The sequence below is a fragment of the Diospyros lotus genome, chromosome 8 (genome assembly GCF_014633365.1).
Source record: "Diospyros lotus cultivar Yz01 chromosome 8, ASM1463336v1, whole genome shotgun sequence".
Lineage (NCBI taxonomy): Eukaryota > Viridiplantae > Streptophyta > Magnoliopsida > Ericales > Ebenaceae > Diospyros > Diospyros lotus.
In genome coordinates, this window is record NC_068345.1 from 41,705,978 (window position 1) to 41,724,062 (window position 18,085).

Sequence of the window (18,085 nt, forward strand, 5' to 3'; positions counted from 1 at the left end):
ACCTACCTGAATCTCTCACAATGTGAAACCCTAGTTCATGAGAAGGAACACTTAGGGTTTCAGTCTATGGGGTTTTAGTTTGCTTACTAATTAAGAGGGAAGCTATGATAACTAGCCATGCAATTAATGGAATACTTTCCTAACCACATGTAGGTTCCTATACGAACATATTCTTACATATATATTGTAAATTAACAATTTGATTTTCTATAATAAGGACTAGATTTTCTTGCCACTCAAGAACCATGTAATTCCCATTTGAATGAATTATTAACCACATACCAAATTTAGGAATACTTTTTCTTTTATATATATGGAGTTCCCAGACAAAAGCTGTTTAATTTCTTTCTCTTCATTTAAGTTCAGGCATTACCCAATTTTTTTCTAATAATAATAAATTAATAGCACGTACTATCAGATGTTGACATCCAGAGACATACATGATGAGAAAACATATTCAAGTATCATCTAGGTATGGTGGATCTCATCATCAGAGGTCCAGCAAACATTCAAGATCGACCACACGTTTGCTAATAATTAGCTTCCAGTCTAAAATCAAACCACAAATAACATAAGTAACTAAAAGTTTCAAGATTAACGCTGCCATTGAAATGCAAAACACCATCCATGTAAAAGCATATATAGTTTGCCAGTTGATAATGGGATCTTACGATTCTCATCGATAACAACACTTTCAATTTACCAGTTATGGCTTCTAAAATCCTGGACCCCCACGGATGTAAACTTCAACTATCCTTATGCACAGAGAATTTACTTCCAAATCACAATACTACAATAAACTACTGAAGGCAAGCTCTAGAGTCTGATCGAGCGGAGAACCAGCATGGGCGCCTGCACTATACAACAGCCACGAGGATAAAAAGGCTAAATTAACAGGCTACAACTACTCATGGCTCTGACCATGCATCGGCTTGATCTCGTCTCTGACTACACTCACATCTTCTGGCGCTTCAGCACTGCCTGAAAAAATACCAGCAACAACGGTTAGCAGTGTACTTGATTTCTAGACAGGTAACTTGAGACTCTAACTTGAGGGTCCAGTTTAAGCTGCCGTAATACACCACGATCAAGAAAATCCAAAGGTTACATTTGAGAAGCAAAGAATGAATGACGAACCAAGTTATATAAGTTATGCCGGGCTGATAAAAATGTATTTGTCTACTGTAAATTATATTCGTCAATTTAGCCTAATTGGAAAATTTTACCAGGAAGCTACCGGAGTTGAGTTTGCCTCCGGGAGAGGACAAACTTCGGACAGAGAAAGGAGAGACAGCTTGTGTGTTTCACATCACAGGACTGAGCTATAATACTATACACTTCATTTGTGAGCTATACTAAGAGGACAGTGAAGTAAATCAGTTCCATAGCATTAGTCCTCAGCCAGCCATAGAGTCCTTTATCACATTAAGCATCTTGTGCCATCACCATGCCATTCCATAGTCAACGATCAAGAGCTAAAATACCCAAAAAACCTACTTCTCCGGGAACATGCCAGCTTTAGCAGTCAGCAAGAAAAAGCAAGAGAGTAAACAGGGAAGAAGCCCACCATATATGTCCAAAAGTCGATCACAAAATGTTAAGGGTATCCATTACAATATTTCCCAATTGATCAATTCTTAGGAATAGATGCAAAAAGGAATAAGCTGGTAATCCAGTGAGAAAGAAAATAAAAACAAAAACTAACATATCCTATATATATTTCTAAAATCCTGATAGAATGTTTTGACGAGACGCTAGCAGAGCAAATATTGAAGTAAAACTCTATATTTTGTCGAATAAGAGCAGATAGTCCAGAGCAACACATTATCTGACAGTTAAGACAAAGAAACCCCCCAGAAGGTAAATAAAAAAAATATATAGTCCAAAGGGAAGAAATCCTACCAAGCAGTCCAATCAATAGTAAAACCAGGAAACTCCACATCTTTGCGTCTTGTTCAATGGTCCAAAGCTGCTAATTTTTTCAATACTATCAGATTCTATTATGTTCCCAACTTAAGTAACTTACAGAAAAAAATTAAGAAAGAAAACCACAAAAAATCATTTTTCCTTCTTCAGTAAGACTAAGCAGAAGGCCAACCCTACCTGGTAAGATTAAGGCTTATTATGTTGTTTTTGTAGTAGTAGACTAAGCCAAAAACAGTCTCTCAGTTCTGCAAGGTAGTTAACCATATTTGAATTGAAAAAGTTACTCAATGTTTCCACGTATCAATTTTGCATTTCTTCTCCCACTTTAGAATGCTTCCTTTAGAGATCAGCCACAGAAGAAAAAAACATCATAAATTTGGCTCAATTAAATCATGTAAAGAACTGAAATCAGTAAATTGTAAACAATAGAAGCTCACCTTGCCATTAGGTGAAGGAGAGGTGGGATGTGCATTCTCGGACTTTTTTCTATCTTTATCAGATAAACATTCAGAGCACACAAAGTGCGCTACCATCTTTGCCTCTTCAGCAGTCATGTCCACACAAGCAGGATGAAACCTACAAGAAACCACATTGTATGGTATCATATAAAAACAATATGGTATAGCAAGAATTGCTATGAGTTTGCCAACAGTATTTCCATTCTCTCATTCACAAGAAAACTTGATTTAAAAAGTAAGCCAACATAAAAAATGACCGAGCACCAAAGTATTCTTTAGCAATACAGACATACGAGTGATGCTAGCACAGCCATGCGACAACATTCCATCAGTAAATATCCAAACAATTGACATGAAGCCCCAAGATTTAACACCAAGGAAAATGAATACAAAACCTGATGGATCATCATATGACAAAGAAGATTAAATAAAGACAAAAAGAAGACTGGTGCAAAGCATCCAATTCATCTCTTGTTAATCCTGTGAATATTTTATCAGCGCTTCAATCAATATGAGTTGTTCATTAATACATTGCTTCACAACAAGCAATCAATTTGGCAATCCTTTCTATAACTCCTTAGTTTGTATACATTCTGTTAAAGTAGTTTATCAGTTCACATAAAGTATCATTTTAATTCCTTTGAGAAGGAAGAAGCCGAAACACATCACAAAAGATTGTTTCCCGTATTTTTGGGATTATCACAACCAACAAAAGCAAATTTTATATAGCAAAGCCTTTTTCAGCATATGCATGTTCAATCAATAAAAGAAAAAGAAGCTTGAATGCCAAGTTAACCAATTCTTTTACCATGTTACAGCAACCCATTTTCAAGAAACAAATTTATATGTAGCTTGCTGAATTCCCTACGAGCATACTTAGATATGGCATATGTGGCTTCATCTGTTCTTTTGTCTCAGTTGACTTGAAATTGCAAATAATGAAGAAGTTTGCAACCATCATTATATTCATTTTTTCTTGTTTTCTCATACTACCATCGTCATCAGCAGCAGCCACTTATTCTACCAAGTTAGGGTGAGTAACCTGGTATTCATAATATCAATTATTATTTCGCATACCAAACAAAATATTACTTCTTGTTGTTACATAAATCAAGGATACTTGGAGACAAAATTTTTCACACTACTAAAAAATTAACAGACCAAAGGTGCTCTCTTTATAATTTTTAAACCTTTGAAACCAAAAACTCAGCTATTGGAACTACAACCAAGACCCCGACTTTTTTACCTTTTCCTTGACAGCCATTAAAGTACCACAAAACTGTGAGAAAACGAGACATCATGAAAAAGAAGTTTCAAAGCTTGAAAACATCAACCAGAATAACACAATGTACGTACCAGTCCTTGCAGCCCTCACATTGTACCATCAAATCATCCGGGTTGTAAGGCATTTCACATTTGCAGTAACTACAAAATCATCAAAACCCCAAATCACTACCAAAAAATTGAAATCTCAACAATGAATTACTCCCAAACAGATTCAGCTATTAAACACTACTCACACTGCTACCCGGTCGGGCGTGAACGCGCCGGTGGTGGCTTTGTACTCGAAGCGGCAAAAGTAATCGTCGTTCCCGACATTCTGCAGCTTAGTGTAGTTCTTGAATGTGTGGACGGTGCACATGCCTTCAATAGTGTTCGCGCTCTGGATATCGTAGTGGTCGGACAAGAAGAGTTCCTTTGCTCCGTGGAACTGTCTCCGCCCGCCTTTCGACTCCTCAGGCCGGTAGTACCACCGCACCCTCACCGTCACGTTGTTGCGGTGGTCGGCCTCAATCTTCTCCACGCGCGCAACGTATGGCGCCATATCGCTGTCCGAAGGCCGCAGCAGCACACAATCTCCAGCTTCAGATTGAAACCCACAACCCAAAACCATCAGATCAACAACCCAATCGCACCAAATCAACCATGCAAATACCCAAAATGCGTCCACAGATAGAAACGCAAACACAACCCTAGGTTGTTTGCCGGGTTCAAACTTCTCCGGAGCGAGCCCACATACTGATTTCCGGTGTACTTATTCGAAAGATAGTGACTGCAGGATCCATCCTTATCTGAAAAAGAAAAACAAAAAAACAGAAGAAGAGAAACGGGTTTCCCTGAATATATTACCTTTGACAACCTTATTCGTGTCTCTTATTGTGTAAGAATCGAGCTCCCTTTTGCTTGTTCTGCTTTTGGCCATGGAGCTGATGTTCTGGGTGGAAAAGATGGAGACTTTTCACAGAGACGTATAGATTTCGGATGATATTTCAACGTTTGAATCGAAACCCAAGGTGCATTGCTGCGAATGGTTCGAGGGTTCTCGAGGTTCGGCCCATCGATTGTGGCTGAAAATGGTTGGTTTGTTTATGAACCCTAGAATTTGGGGGAGAGAAGGGAAAAGAAAAAAACAAGGAAGAAAAGGCTTCTAGATTCTCTCAGTCGATGGTCTTCTGTTGTGTTGCAGTGTGAGTCTTTACATCGGTATCTGATGATGATATTAATGGGGTGTGGTAGTAGTAGTAGTAGTAGTAGATTCATTGAAGAACATTGGTTGGGGAGGAGCCTTTTATTTTGTGAAAATATATATGTGACCAACACCTTCTATTCTATTTATTATTACATTAGATTTTAAGATTCTGATAATATTTCGTTCAGACTGCACCGAGACAACATTTGAAGGTGAAACAGACTATCAGCTTCTCATAACGTTTCATTTGCTGTCTTCCTTCCTTGCAAGACTCCAAATGCTATATAGCCTCTTAGCTGCTGTCATCTCCCACAACTTGCATTTTGCTTTTTCCATTGAAATTACCAAAAACCCTCTCCTAGTTTCTGTTAGGGGTGGACACGGATCGGTTTCTTCGGGTTTTTTTTTTCGACAAATTATAAAATTCGAGCCTGAACCCGAACCTAAATCCAAAATTCAAAACCGAAACATCGACAAACGCGTTAGAACGACGCAAAATTATCAAAATCTCTCTCATACTTCCTCTCTATAACTGAAGCTACGTATACAAAGAAGAAACACTGCATTCTCAACACAACATATTGCTAACACAAAGAAACAGCCCATCAGATCACATAATGGAAGGTCAAGGAGGGATTGAAATGGTAAAGATGAACAATATTGAAGGCATTCATTTTGAAATCTTTCAAATAAATGTAAGTAATTTGTAGGCATCCCCACACCGGCCCAAAGCGTTGAAAGAAGATGTACTTGCCAATTGCCATAAATGGATTGGCATCCTTCATTATACATCACAATCAATAATAAAGAAATCTCAGCAAAAACAATAATAGTAGACCAGGTTGACAATCAAGGCATGCATGTCACTATATATATATATGGTCTTAATTTATATAAGGTTTGGCTACAAGTCAATAGCAGCCACAACTGTAATCAACACTTCTTAAGGCATTTCATCTAACCTTGGAACAGTATTGCAGGTCGAGTCATGCTACATGTACATCATTTTTGTACATCTTGAGCTACACAAGAGTATTATGACCAAAATACCCTGCGCCTCTCCATGCGCCTCACGCGTCTCTATGCGCCTCAGAGGGATATTTTTGTCATTGATACACCTTTGTGTAGCCCTAAGGTGTACACAAAGGTGTACCAATAGCATTTTCCATTGCAGGTCTCATGAGAAGTTCAAGGGCCGAAGAGACATGAACTTTTATTATACAGGATTACATTACATGGATTAATATTAATATCATTACATTTAGAAATAAAAATGCCCATCAATTCATAAAAAAATCATTTTCTTAGGAAAAAAATTAGGCCAAATCCTATATTTTTATCCTTAATACTTTCACAATTTTTTGTACTACTATTCAAATTTTTCATTATTTCAATTACTCTTAAACCTGTATTTTTTAGTCAATTAATCCTTGTATTTTAATCATTTTTTCGTGTGATAATTCAAATTTTTTCGCTGTTTTCGATTATACGCTTGTAAATGTATTTTTAAGTCAATTTACCCCCCTTATGTTTTGATGTGCAAACAAAAAAAGTTAATCTAAAATGAATCAATTTAATCTTTTATTTTCTTAAAAGTTAAATCACATGAATTAAATTAACTCAGAAATGCAAGTATAGTGATGTAATTAAAATAATGACAAGTTTAGGTTGCCACATAAAAAAAATTAAAATATAAGAGTTAAATTGATTAAAAAAATATAGATATATAAATGTAATTAAAATAATAAAAAAATTCAGATAATTACGTGAAAATACGATGGTAAAAATATAAATTTGGCCACAGAAAAAAAAATGAGGGTTGTTTTCATTGCATTTCTTTAAATTCTCATGGTTGGCCATTTTGTCCCAAAATGTTTTACATCCATATACGGTGCACTTCCCCCGTTTGGGTAAATTGAGAGAAAAGAGAGAGCCCATGGAAATGGGTAGTTGGTGTATGGGCCTTGACCAAAGAACCAAAAAATGTGGTTGAAACAGAGGCCCAGCACGACTCATATGGGCTATGAGGCCCATTTTAGCATCTCTAGGCAGTAATTACTTGTCTCTAAAATATGGCGGGGTTCCAACATTGGGGGAGGCCCAAACACATTGCACCGCAATCATTGGGCCATCAAATTGGGTCACAAGGCTCCCAAGAAACTAATCCATTCTTGCCCAAATATCCTGTATTTATACATTTTTTTGTAATTTTTTTTAATTTTTTATTACATCATTATATTTATATTTTTAAATTAATCTTTATATTTTAATTTTTTTCTTATGTAACAATTTAAACTTTTTTAAAAAAAATTAAATTAACTTATCTCATTTTATATATTAAAATATAAAAATGAAATTAATTAAAAATATAAATACAATAATATAGTGGAAACAACAAAAAAAAAAAACCCTCATGTCACAAAAAAAATTAAAAATTAAAAATAAATTAATTAAAAAATATACAAATATAAACGTGTAATTAAAATAAAAAAATTAAATAATCACAAAAAGAAAACATAAATTTGACGTGCATCCTACAATGGAAAAGACAGCCATGATGTAGCGTTCATTTCAAAATGATAAAATCAATAAAATTAGCGTGACAATGATGTAGAAGTGACATTTATTGATATTAAATTGAAATGGTACAAAGGATAATAACATAATTTTTTACGGAAATTCAACATAAATTTAAAGCATCCTCTCTAAATATTCCCTATAATGCAACTAAGTGGTAGCCCATGCCATGCAACATTTTTTTTTTTCTTTAATTTTTTCTGTCACAACCACTACCTTAAATATGTATGCATGCATTGGGAAAACTCAACGATGACTATTAACATCATACTACAACCTTTTTGTACTCTTTGATAAAAGAAGAAGAATTACGTGCTAGTAAGTACAAAGCCAACACATGAATCGATTCAGTCCAAGCAACCTTTCTAGAAGAAGAAACTTCCACAAAGATTGATGCTCACCACTACCCATATAAATAAAGATAAGACACATTGCATTAGTGTTCTCACATATATATATATATATATATATATTCAAGCATCTATATATATAGGAATATAATACCAGTACAAGAGATAACGGGAAACCATTCAATTAAACAGTGAATGGCACAGTATCTGCAATTAAGGCTAAGCCGCCGAATCGAACGGTACAAAGAGAGCATCATTCATGCTCTTCACAGGAGCGCAGGAGAGAGATCCATGGGAAAGGGATTACCCAGAACATTGTCCATGTAATAATGGGGATGTGGGGCATCCATCACAACAAACTGCATATCTTCCGACGGCTTCCAGTGCCTTTTCCTCTGGTTGATGAACCAGTTGTTTATCTGCTTCTGATCCAATCCAGTTGATTCAGCGAGAGCCTGCTTCTGTGACTCCTGTTGAGATTTAAAAATGTCCAATTCCATTCAGTAAGCGCAAGATGGGAACAGTTTAAAAAATGGCTTAATACACACACTACTAGTAGGACTACACAAGGCCTTGAAGTCATTTGGACAACACAAGTTATATATATATATATATACTTTGATTTCAGCTCGCTCGAGTACCCGGAGCAGCAGTAAGACCCCGTTATGCTGGATGATGAAAATGCTTAAAAGCTCATGTTTGAATCATTCTAAGGACATGCACAATATAGATTGAACTGTGGGTTGAAAAATGTAGTTCGACAACACCCGAGGAGGCATTCAACTACCATGATGTGTTAAGTGTGGATCCAATTCAACTGAAAATAGAAACTACAAGCTAGTACGAGAGTTAAAAAGGGTAGAGAGTTACAGATGGATACGGCCATTTGTAATTTCTACTCCACCATTCCAGCAATTGCTGCCTAGCTTCTTTAGGCAACTTCCCTTTCTTTCTCTTCTTCATGAACTCCTGCTTCAGACTGCCCAAGTAGCCACTATACTTGCGCAAAAGCTGGCCTTTTAATTCTTTGTCCTCTGCCTCGGGATCTATGAAATTGTTGTTCAAGTCAGCCTCTTCCTCGGACGATCCATTTCTGTCCAAACCATCTGCATAAGCTGAACAAGTTATGAGTCAATTAATTAACACTTTAACATGTAACTCCATGTTTATACTGTGATTGTAAAGCTAAAAACTATTAGCCGTATCATAACATAACGATATGATTCCATCAGCTTCACAAAGAAAACAGACGTTTAAAAGGTATTAGGTGGGAAAATCAGAGACACAGAAAATGCTCTAACAAAGCCATTCTATCATTTAAGTAAACATTTTACACCTCAATAGGAAATCTTTTTATATAAAAATCACATGCAGGATAGGATCCCAGCAATTAATGCAAATCTTTTTAGATTTATCTCCTCTTCCCTTGCTCTATTTTTTTTACTATAAAAGGCAAATATCAACTCAATGCCTCCCAACACTGACAACAAAACGCTACATGATGAGAAGAGACCACATATTTTGAGGACAATATATAGAAAATGTAACTCTTCAACCATATTATATGAATGCACCTCTCTTTTAAGCTTGAATTTATTTCCAACAACAAAAGACTACAAGCAAATGATCAATAATACTGTCCGCTAAGTAGGATTAATACATTTGTTTAGATGACATGTGTAGGGGCAAATCAACAAGAACAATGAAATACAAATACCATTTAGAAGTATAATCTTCAGTAGTAAAATTTAATTTAACTTTACTTTTTTCTTCACATGAACAAGTAGCCTCTGAAATACTAAAAGATGATTCAGTCCGCAAAGCCATATAATCAATCTCTTAATTACCAGATTTTTTTCAGACCAATAGACACCCTTCTCTAGCTTAACAAAGAAGAGGATGGCGGTGATCTTTTCATATATAGATCTACTTCATCTTGCAGCAGAGATACCGTTAAATCGAAGCTTTCTTTATTACAGCCATATCAATACTTTTAAAATGTCAATAATCCATATATGATCATTGCCTTGTCTGACCATAATAATGTTATCATTTTTAGTTTGGCAACTGGATGAGGAACTCAACCTTGTATGATCAATTACCTTCTACATCAGTGCATGAATATTCTGGAGTTTTGAAGCTTATAGTCTTTTTTGTTTTTTTGGCTTAGATTTACCTGGTTAAGATGATTAACTAATAAAGCTACAACTGTAATGACTGATGTTAATGATAACGTGGCAAGGTAATTGACAGAGACTAATTAAACAAATTATTGGACTAAAAAATGCCTAAGTATGATTACAGTAAGGGGTAAACTGGGCATGTTTGCATTTCCTACACTTGTCTGGTGGATGTGTGATTTTATCTGTTCTGTGTGTGTAAATTTATGCTTGGGCATGTTCGAAAGTGTCTACAAAGAAAAATGTAGCTACCTTAATGCTGCATTAAATTCCTACGTGGCTTTAATAATGGTGTTGACACTAATATATGAATTTTACTTGGAAAAAGAACATGCATAGAGAGTGAAGTGAAGTGAAGTGATTTGGTCTCTTTGACCTCAACCAACCCTAGAAAAACCATGAATAGAGAGTGAAGTGATTTTTTTTTTTTTTTTGGTTTGCTTTACACAAATCATAAAAGCCCACAAAGGGGCGCGCGGCTATGCTACGGAAACCTCATCCCGGGACCTCAAGGAAACAAATTCCATCAAACAAACAAGATAAACTAAAAGACCAAAGAACAAAGCATGGGAGCCCAACAAAACAAGCACAGGCAGCTCAAGGAACAAGACCAACAAGTAAACCAATACACAAACCAACCAAAAGAGAGCCTCAAAAGTTAAAAAGAGAAAAAAAAAAAAAAAAAAAAAGGGGGGCTAACAAAGTGACTGTCGGACAAGGCCCTATTGTCACATAATGAAACGCTAAAAGGAAAACTGAACCAGAGCCTCAAATGACCAAATAAAGATAGACAATACACAAACCTTTACTGGCTCCTCATTGGAGTAACATATCATCAATATCTTCATCCATCGTATAGCCCCCCCACAAGTGCTCCAAGCCATGCAACTAAGTGATACCAAAAACCAAATCAAAGTCCCAAAGCTGAAACTAGGACTGGCATTCCCCCCTCTACAACTTGACGTGAAGGCAGAGAGCCAGATCAATTAGCACTTGCCTGGGTCCCATAGCCAATGACAAAATGGAGAACCCATTGCACTCAGCAGGAGAAGCAGGTAGCCTCAGCTTCAGTGAGAAACCAGCAACAAGACATCGCTAGGAGCCAAAACCCAGAGGGTTTAGAATAGAGAACAAAAGGGAAGGATCCGGTGCCAGAAAGATATCACAAAATCTAGCTCCTCCTCTTTCATTCGGAACAGGAACGGTTACAAGCTTTATAACTATTTTATGGACCATTACCAGTGCAATATACCACAGATACAAGGTAGTTCATTAATCACCGAAATTACCCCACACCAGGACCTTGCAACCAACATATAACACAGAATTGACAAGGTTTGAAGCAGATAGTCACTAACATAAACTTGGTAAAAGAGTAGTTTTATCCAATAAATGCACGATACTTATGGAACTTGACAGTGCAAAGTCCTCACCATGTAGGAAAAAAGGTGAAGCAAACCAAAACTGGAAGAACAATCCAGTATATTTGACCCAGAAAAGTAACATAATTTTTACCTTCTCGGTGGTTAGTTATTGAGATAAATGTACAATATAGCCAAAACATTGAACAAGAAGAAAAAGAAAAAGACCTGCGAACACATGAAACCGATAAAAAATATGTAAACAAAACATGGGAAGTAAAACACAGTGGCAAAAACCTAGCAGAAAAAAAGTAGCAAAGAGTAAAACAGTTTAATATAGGCATCCAACAGAATTAGAATGGTGTTACATTGTTCAGCGGCCCTCCTTTTTTGCTAAGTAAAACCATTAGGACAAGGAAGACAATGTAGCGGCTTTACAGAATAGGGGCTACAAACCTAAGGATCCAACAGGAACCAGATTACAAGCAAAACTAATCCAGATAACTTAAATGACTAAACTGGAACAATCATAACAAGCAAAACAAGAAGCCAGCACAATGGCACAAAAGGCAGTCCAGATAACTACTTCAATGACTGGGGGCGCTAAAGACCCCACGAGATATAAGCATCCGCCTCGAGTAAGCAAAATCATTATCAGTCCAGGGACCATGGACAAAAGTCCATGACGATGGCTATGATAAATAGCTTTTGAGTCCCTAAAGAGGGATGAAGTTGACCGACGAAGGTCAGCACACTCTCAAAGAGAGGTCAGGGCTACTGAAATAGTAGCTAAATGGAGAAACCTTTGGGACTACATAGATGGGAGTGGCACAGATGAGAAGATATATATCCACCCTCTGGATAAACCTTAATGTGCTGACATGTCCAAATATCGTAAACCTAGCTGTCTCCCTTTTCCAGTTAGCAAGCCACCCTAGATGCGAAGATTATCAAACCAGGTTCCCGGAATTTCTTGCTTGATGTTCTCAAAATCAATATTGTTTGGTTACTTGTTTTTCAATACACTTGTATACGTATGGTTACAAGATAAGAGAGAACAAATCTTAATAACAAACCCAAGCATGAAATGAACGAGGCGTGTCAGCTGTAAGTGAAATCTTACACAGAAACACATCTTTTTTCTTCTGGCCGAACAATTAATTAATTTATGAAATCTATCACTTTGCTTAATACGTTTTTGGTCAAAACAAGACTTGTTTCAGATCTTAGAGCATTCAACAAAGGCCGGCCATGTAGCCAAACTTTCGAGGAAATACAAAACGTCAACCCACGCTCTTCAAATGCTAGAAGTTGCGTAAACATAGCAAGATGAAACATAATTCCGAAGGAGCAGAAGATAAGGAATTATGGTGATTAAATAGGAAAGTTAACTTTGAGAAGAGAACCAAAGCAAGGTTACAAGAGATTAGAGATAATTCAGTCCGAAATAGTCCCAAGTCTACGTATTACTAAGGAGAAAAATAATGTAAAAATACATAATAAACTAGAAAATTGTTTAAAAAAACAAAAAAGGAAAGGATTGGGATAAAATATTAAGCAGCCCCTTCTGGAACGAGCTGTCGATTTATTATATAAATTTATCTGTGTTCTTGGAAATATACGCATGCACAACCTCCTCCTCTTCGGAACAAAAACAAATTCAAACAAACCACAGAGACCTGAGGATCTAGGAAAGAGGGATAAATTAGGTATGTACCAGAGTCTGGGGAAGCGACTGTGAGGGCTTTGAACTGGAACTCAATTCTGGAGAGGAAAAGCATGGCTTCTTTGAAGGGCTTCGAGAGTTCTTGCTCGTACTTGATCAGCATCTCACAGTATGCCTCCATGAACTGATCCAGCGCCGGATCTTCGCCGATGCAACCCGTTCCGGCGCGGCCTGCTGCGGCGGCCGACGCGTAGGCCTCCTCCAGCCTCGCCACCACTTCTGGAGGAGCTCCTATCTGTATATACATACATGAACATGTACATAAATAGTTGTTCTTTAAACACAACTCTAGTAGTAAGGGGCTGTAGTAGTCTTCTCTGCCATTAGAATCCCACATATAAACTTCTGTGTGCTTACCGGGTAACATTTATCATGGCCACACACACATACATACAGAGAGATATCTAAAGAGAGAGTTATGATTTAGGTAAACTGAGTTGAAAATTGTGGTGGGTTCACCTTTTGGCAATTGATATAAGCGGCCAAAAGACGGTGGTAATGAGGATGGGCCATGATCTTGGCCTTGACTGAAGATGAGACGCCGTCATCGTTGGTGTGGTTGTCCATGAAGAAGCATCCGGCGAGGCTTTGGTTGTGGTCTTGTTGGTGCATCAGCGAAGAACCGCTGGTGGTCGCACGGCGGTTTTGGTCGTGACTGTTGGAAGGAGGAGCTGGTAGAGGAAGAAATAGGGTATTGTTGTCTACATTATTAGTAGTCACTGGAGGAGGCATGATGATCATTGGACATAGTCCATTACTGTTATCTCCGAAACCCATCAAACATGAATTGCTACTTGAACCACCCTCGCCCTCCATTACTCTCTCTCTCTCTCTCTCTCTCTTCTTGACGCTCTTGTTTGATCTCCTTAGTTTTACTATATGAAAACCCTAAACCATGACCATCTCTCTTTATAACGCACTCTCTCTTTCTCACACAGAAAATGAGCCCTCTTTTTCTCTTTTTTGTTGGATGATTTAGAAGCAGTGATCTCCCGAGATTTATGCTTACTCTTTTCAGCCTTTTACACAGAAAGTTCGAAGTACCAGTCAGTTTGTATTGACTATTGAACGAGTTCTGTTCTAAGCCGGGGCCTGAGAAAGCCTGCTCAGAGCTCCTTTGGAAAATGGATTTTTATCCTTCTGGTCATGAGCCCCATTAATACTCTCTCTCTCTCTCTCTCTCTCTGTCTTTCTCTCTACTTCATCAGTTGAGAATATATATATATATATATATGTATATGAGGTGGGAACAAAGCGTAGGGAAGAGGGAGAAGATGATGAGCTTTGAAGAAGAGGAGGAAGACAATCTTAGAGAAAGAAGAGAGAGGCTTTGTGGGAAAGCAAAAGCTTTACCTTCCCGATGAAAACTCTCTCCCTCTTTTCTTGCACTGCCACTGACGCACTGCCATTACTGGTAAACTAGAGAGAGAAAGAAAGTGTGGAGAGACAGATAGAGAGAGAGAGAGGAACGATCGATCAAATCGAGACCTAAGGGAGGAGGAGAGGGCGAGTGGTAGTCATTGATGACGGGGATAACAGGAAAGATTGGGTTTTGGGGCACGGAATCAAAACTCCACTGGGGTTTGTGTATTGTTCTGCCCACTGGTTAGGGCTCTCTTTGCCCACTCATTGTTTTATATTCTCCGTTCCCCACCCCCTCCCCCCCTCTCTCTCTCCCTCCCTCTCTCTCTTTTCTTTTTTCAATTTTAGGAACACAGCCATAGCCAGAAGCTTGATTCGCTTGTATTATTATGTCTTCAGAACAAACAAGTGTTTTGTTTTTCACAATTATTCTACATATATAGCAGCTGGCTCAATTCCCATTCCATTGAATGTTCCTCTCTCGGTAGCTACATATGTTTGTCCTGTAGATTCCGAGACTCATGGATGATTTAAGCATAAATTAACGGCTTAATGCCAACTTAAATAACTAACTCCACATCAAAGAGAGGTTACAAATGGACTTTCAAAGTCACTTGACATTGGTTCTCGAGGGATCAATATTGGTTGGAAAAGCCGAATTGTGACTCAGAGATGTCAAGCCTTGAACTTATTCCAAGTACGAGGAACTTTGAACATAATCAGCGATGGTTCATTCATGCTTGTATTTATTGGTTCCTTCATAAATATGTTAACATGAAATGCTCTTCCTTTGGAAGATAATCAAAATGTTCAATCTTGACATAAATAATCACCAAAATGTATGTAATAATTAACCCATGAAATGCTACTTAAAAAATGGTTTTGAAAAACCTAAGACTCGTCATGCGAGAGTTAATTAAAAGTAATCACTAAACCATGATATAATTATTAAATTATAATGTAATGTGTGTGTATATATATATATATTTATTAGAGCTAATAATAAGTTAGATGAAAGATTCCAAAAAAAATTACACTTAATAAAACTTCAATCCATAATCTCAAAATTTTTACCGTTTGAACTTTGTCACTAAATCAAAATTTTATTTTCGTTTGAATAATTCGATTCTCATTGTTATGTTAATCTCGCCGATATTTTTATTCTAATTGTTAATAATAAATCTTAATTTACTTAATGTACAAATCCTAAAAATCATGATAAAGAAAAATCTCAAAATAGATCCTAAGAGTTGAATTGATGCTATTTAAAACTTAAACAAACAAGGATCACATATTAATTTTGGTATATTTATCTCAAATTACATTTGACTTTTTTGAGATTTAACAAAAATAAAAACACTTATGATATTTGAGAAATGAAAGTAATATCCCTTATTTTATGATTCTATCTACATTTTTTTTATTTTTGTTAAAATTATTAATATAACAAAAATACTTTTTCCTTTTTTTCACTTTTTTTTTTTCCATCCCATGATTGACGAATCAATTAGAATCCATTAGGCTTGTTAATCTCTTTCTCTTGATTTGGTTCGATAATAAGCTAGAGAGAGACCAACAAACTTAAAATTTAATTAGTTCAATTACTAGAAGAAGAGGCGGAGGAGAAGGAAAAATGTAAAAATATTTTTATTATATTAAATTTTTTAACATCTATAAGTAACAGTAGAGAAAAATGTGTTATTAAAGAGTTATAAATTCAAGAAAAATTATTGTCATTTCTTAAATATTAAAAATGTCTTTATTTTTCTTATTAAATCTCAAAAATACTAAATATAATTTATCCCAAAATAACAAATGATGTAAAGATAATAAATGATCACAAGTAAATGGCTTGGATTGTGTTAATTCTTATTCGCCACTTATCTCTCTCCATATAATTATATATTTTCTTAACTAAAATTAGATTTTCTATAAAACACATAAGTTTTGTTATTACTTAAATTTTTTGGTTAAATTTATATTTTTGTCTCAATTTTTTTAAGTATTTTTTTTGGAGTCACTCGAACTTTTAATTGTTTTGATTATACCCAACTTGATTTTAGAGTATTTTTAAACTCTTGTATTTTAAATTTTTTTTTATATGCCAACTTAAATTTTTCGTTGTCTCGATTGTATTTTTGAATTATTTAATTCTGATACTTTTATGTATAAAAAAAAATAGAATAAAATAAGTAAGCATACATTGTATTCTATTTGTGTCAAAGTATAAAGATTAAATTGATTTAAAAATATAAGTATACGTGTATAATTAAAATAATAAAAAATTTAGGTTGATACATGAAAAAAAAATGAAAGTTAAATAATATAATTAAAATAACAAAACTTTCAATGGACATATAAAAAAAAACTTAAAAACAAAGTGACAAAAATATTGTTTCTGTCAATGTCTGAAGTGTCCCCAGGCAAGCTGTCTTCACAGTGATTCGACCAAGACTCCTCACTGATTCATACACACAGTTACATACCTCGTTAAGGATAATAGAGAGGTCACAGATAAGCATACATAGCTCAATTGGCAATGTTCACACGACAACAGGGCAAACAAAATGGGCCAAAACATCAAGAAGTCGAGCAAAAATGCCTTCAAAGGGAAGCTTTCACCAGCAGTTGATGATGTGTGTAGATTTGATGAAAATATGATTATATATATATATATATATTTGATCCTCCTAGACCCTGTTACAACCAGTACTGTTTTTGTTTCTATGTAATGTTTATCTAGAAAATGAATAAATCCCATTTGATATAAATCCAATCAATGACCCAATATGTGTTCTGAACTGAAAAATAATATTAGTTCGAATAAAAAAACTGATTTGGTTCGAGACCAGACTTCCCAGGTCTAGTTCCCAGTTTAGATGTTATTTAACAGTTATTATATATATATATATATATATAATATAAAAAAACTCAAAATCAAACCCTAACAAATTAACAATCTACTTGCTACCTTACCATATCATTTTGTTTTAATAGTCATTATGTATTTTAAATTCACATTAAATAAAAAATGATTCAATTTAGTTTGGTCTACCTGTAAACCAAATCGATCTTCATGGTTACATAAAAAACTTTTCAATGTCGATTCAAACTGATTTAGAGTAATTGCTCACCCTTATTTGTTAACTAATTAGATGAGTAAAAATATAATTAGCTGATTAACTACATCAAATTATCTAAAGTTAAGCCCACCTACTTTGAGGTATTTGTGTCCATATGAGGTTTGAGGAATTTATGTAAGTGATGATATTTAGTGAAATTAATATTTGGAATTATATTCTTAGAATTTAAAAATGTGACACATCCAGAGAAGAACATTTTCCACGGGCTAATCAAACCATTGTTGTCTAAAGAGGAGGTGACAGCCAATGCATCCTGTTTGAATTGTCTCCACTTAACTCCCACTTTCAAAAATATCAAATATTTTAATTATGTATATCTCTATATATATATATTATTTTTAAAATAGATGTTCAAGCTAACCCTTGCTAGATAATAGGCAATAAATGTATAAGAAGTGGATATTAATCTAAAATAAAATATATTTATTATATATTATCCAGTGATCTTGTGATGATGAAAAAGATGGTGATAGTACATATATCAGAAGGTGATGGTAATATAATATAATATTTAAAAATATAAAAGTAATCC

The 18,085-nt window shown here is 35.4% G+C and overlaps 2 protein-coding genes across 6 annotated transcripts; both read right to left on the reverse strand.

The window, feature by feature from the left end:
* Positions 1 to 601: 601 nt before the first annotated feature.
* On the reverse strand, positions 602 to 5,395 carry LOC127807274 (chromatin remodeling protein EBS-like). Of its 4 annotated transcripts, none has more exons than XR_008024627.1 (7): positions 4,515 to 5,395; positions 3,905 to 4,247; positions 3,741 to 3,809; positions 2,364 to 2,502; positions 2,104 to 2,263; positions 1,903 to 1,969; positions 602 to 981 (listed from the first exon to the last, which is right to left on the reverse strand). XR_008024627.1 is itself a non-coding variant. In XM_052344988.1 (5 exons), exons 1-5 carry the CDS (start codon positions 4,585 to 4,587, stop codon positions 955 to 957), a joined length of 651 nt encoding a protein of 216 aa, XP_052200948.1. In that variant the 5' UTR covers positions 4,588 to 5,389; the 3' UTR covers positions 602 to 954. The 4 variants fall into 4 exon arrangements, 1 of the variants encoding a protein (XP_052200948.1); XR_008024628.1 differs by having other exon boundaries at positions 1,903 to 1,972; XR_008024626.1 differs by having other exon boundaries at positions 1,903 to 2,263.
* Positions 5,396 to 7,840: 2,445 nt separating this feature from the next.
* On the reverse strand, positions 7,841 to 14,677 carry LOC127807245 (homeobox protein SBH1-like). 2 transcript variants are annotated; one of them, XM_052344939.1, is made up of 4 exons: positions 13,508 to 14,677; positions 13,040 to 13,283; positions 8,652 to 8,887; positions 7,841 to 8,251 (listed from the first exon to the last, which is right to left on the reverse strand). In XM_052344939.1, the coding sequence occupies exons 1-4, from the start codon at positions 13,862 to 13,864 to the stop codon at positions 8,048 to 8,050; spliced, it is 1,041 nt and encodes a 346-aa protein (XP_052200899.1). In that variant the 5' UTR covers positions 13,865 to 14,677; the 3' UTR covers positions 7,841 to 8,047. The 2 variants fall into 2 exon arrangements, with proteins under 2 accessions (XP_052200899.1, XP_052200898.1); XM_052344938.1 differs by having other exon boundaries at positions 7,842 to 8,251; positions 8,652 to 8,896; positions 13,508 to 14,676.
* Between the last annotated feature and the right edge of the window lie 3,408 nt (positions 14,678 to 18,085).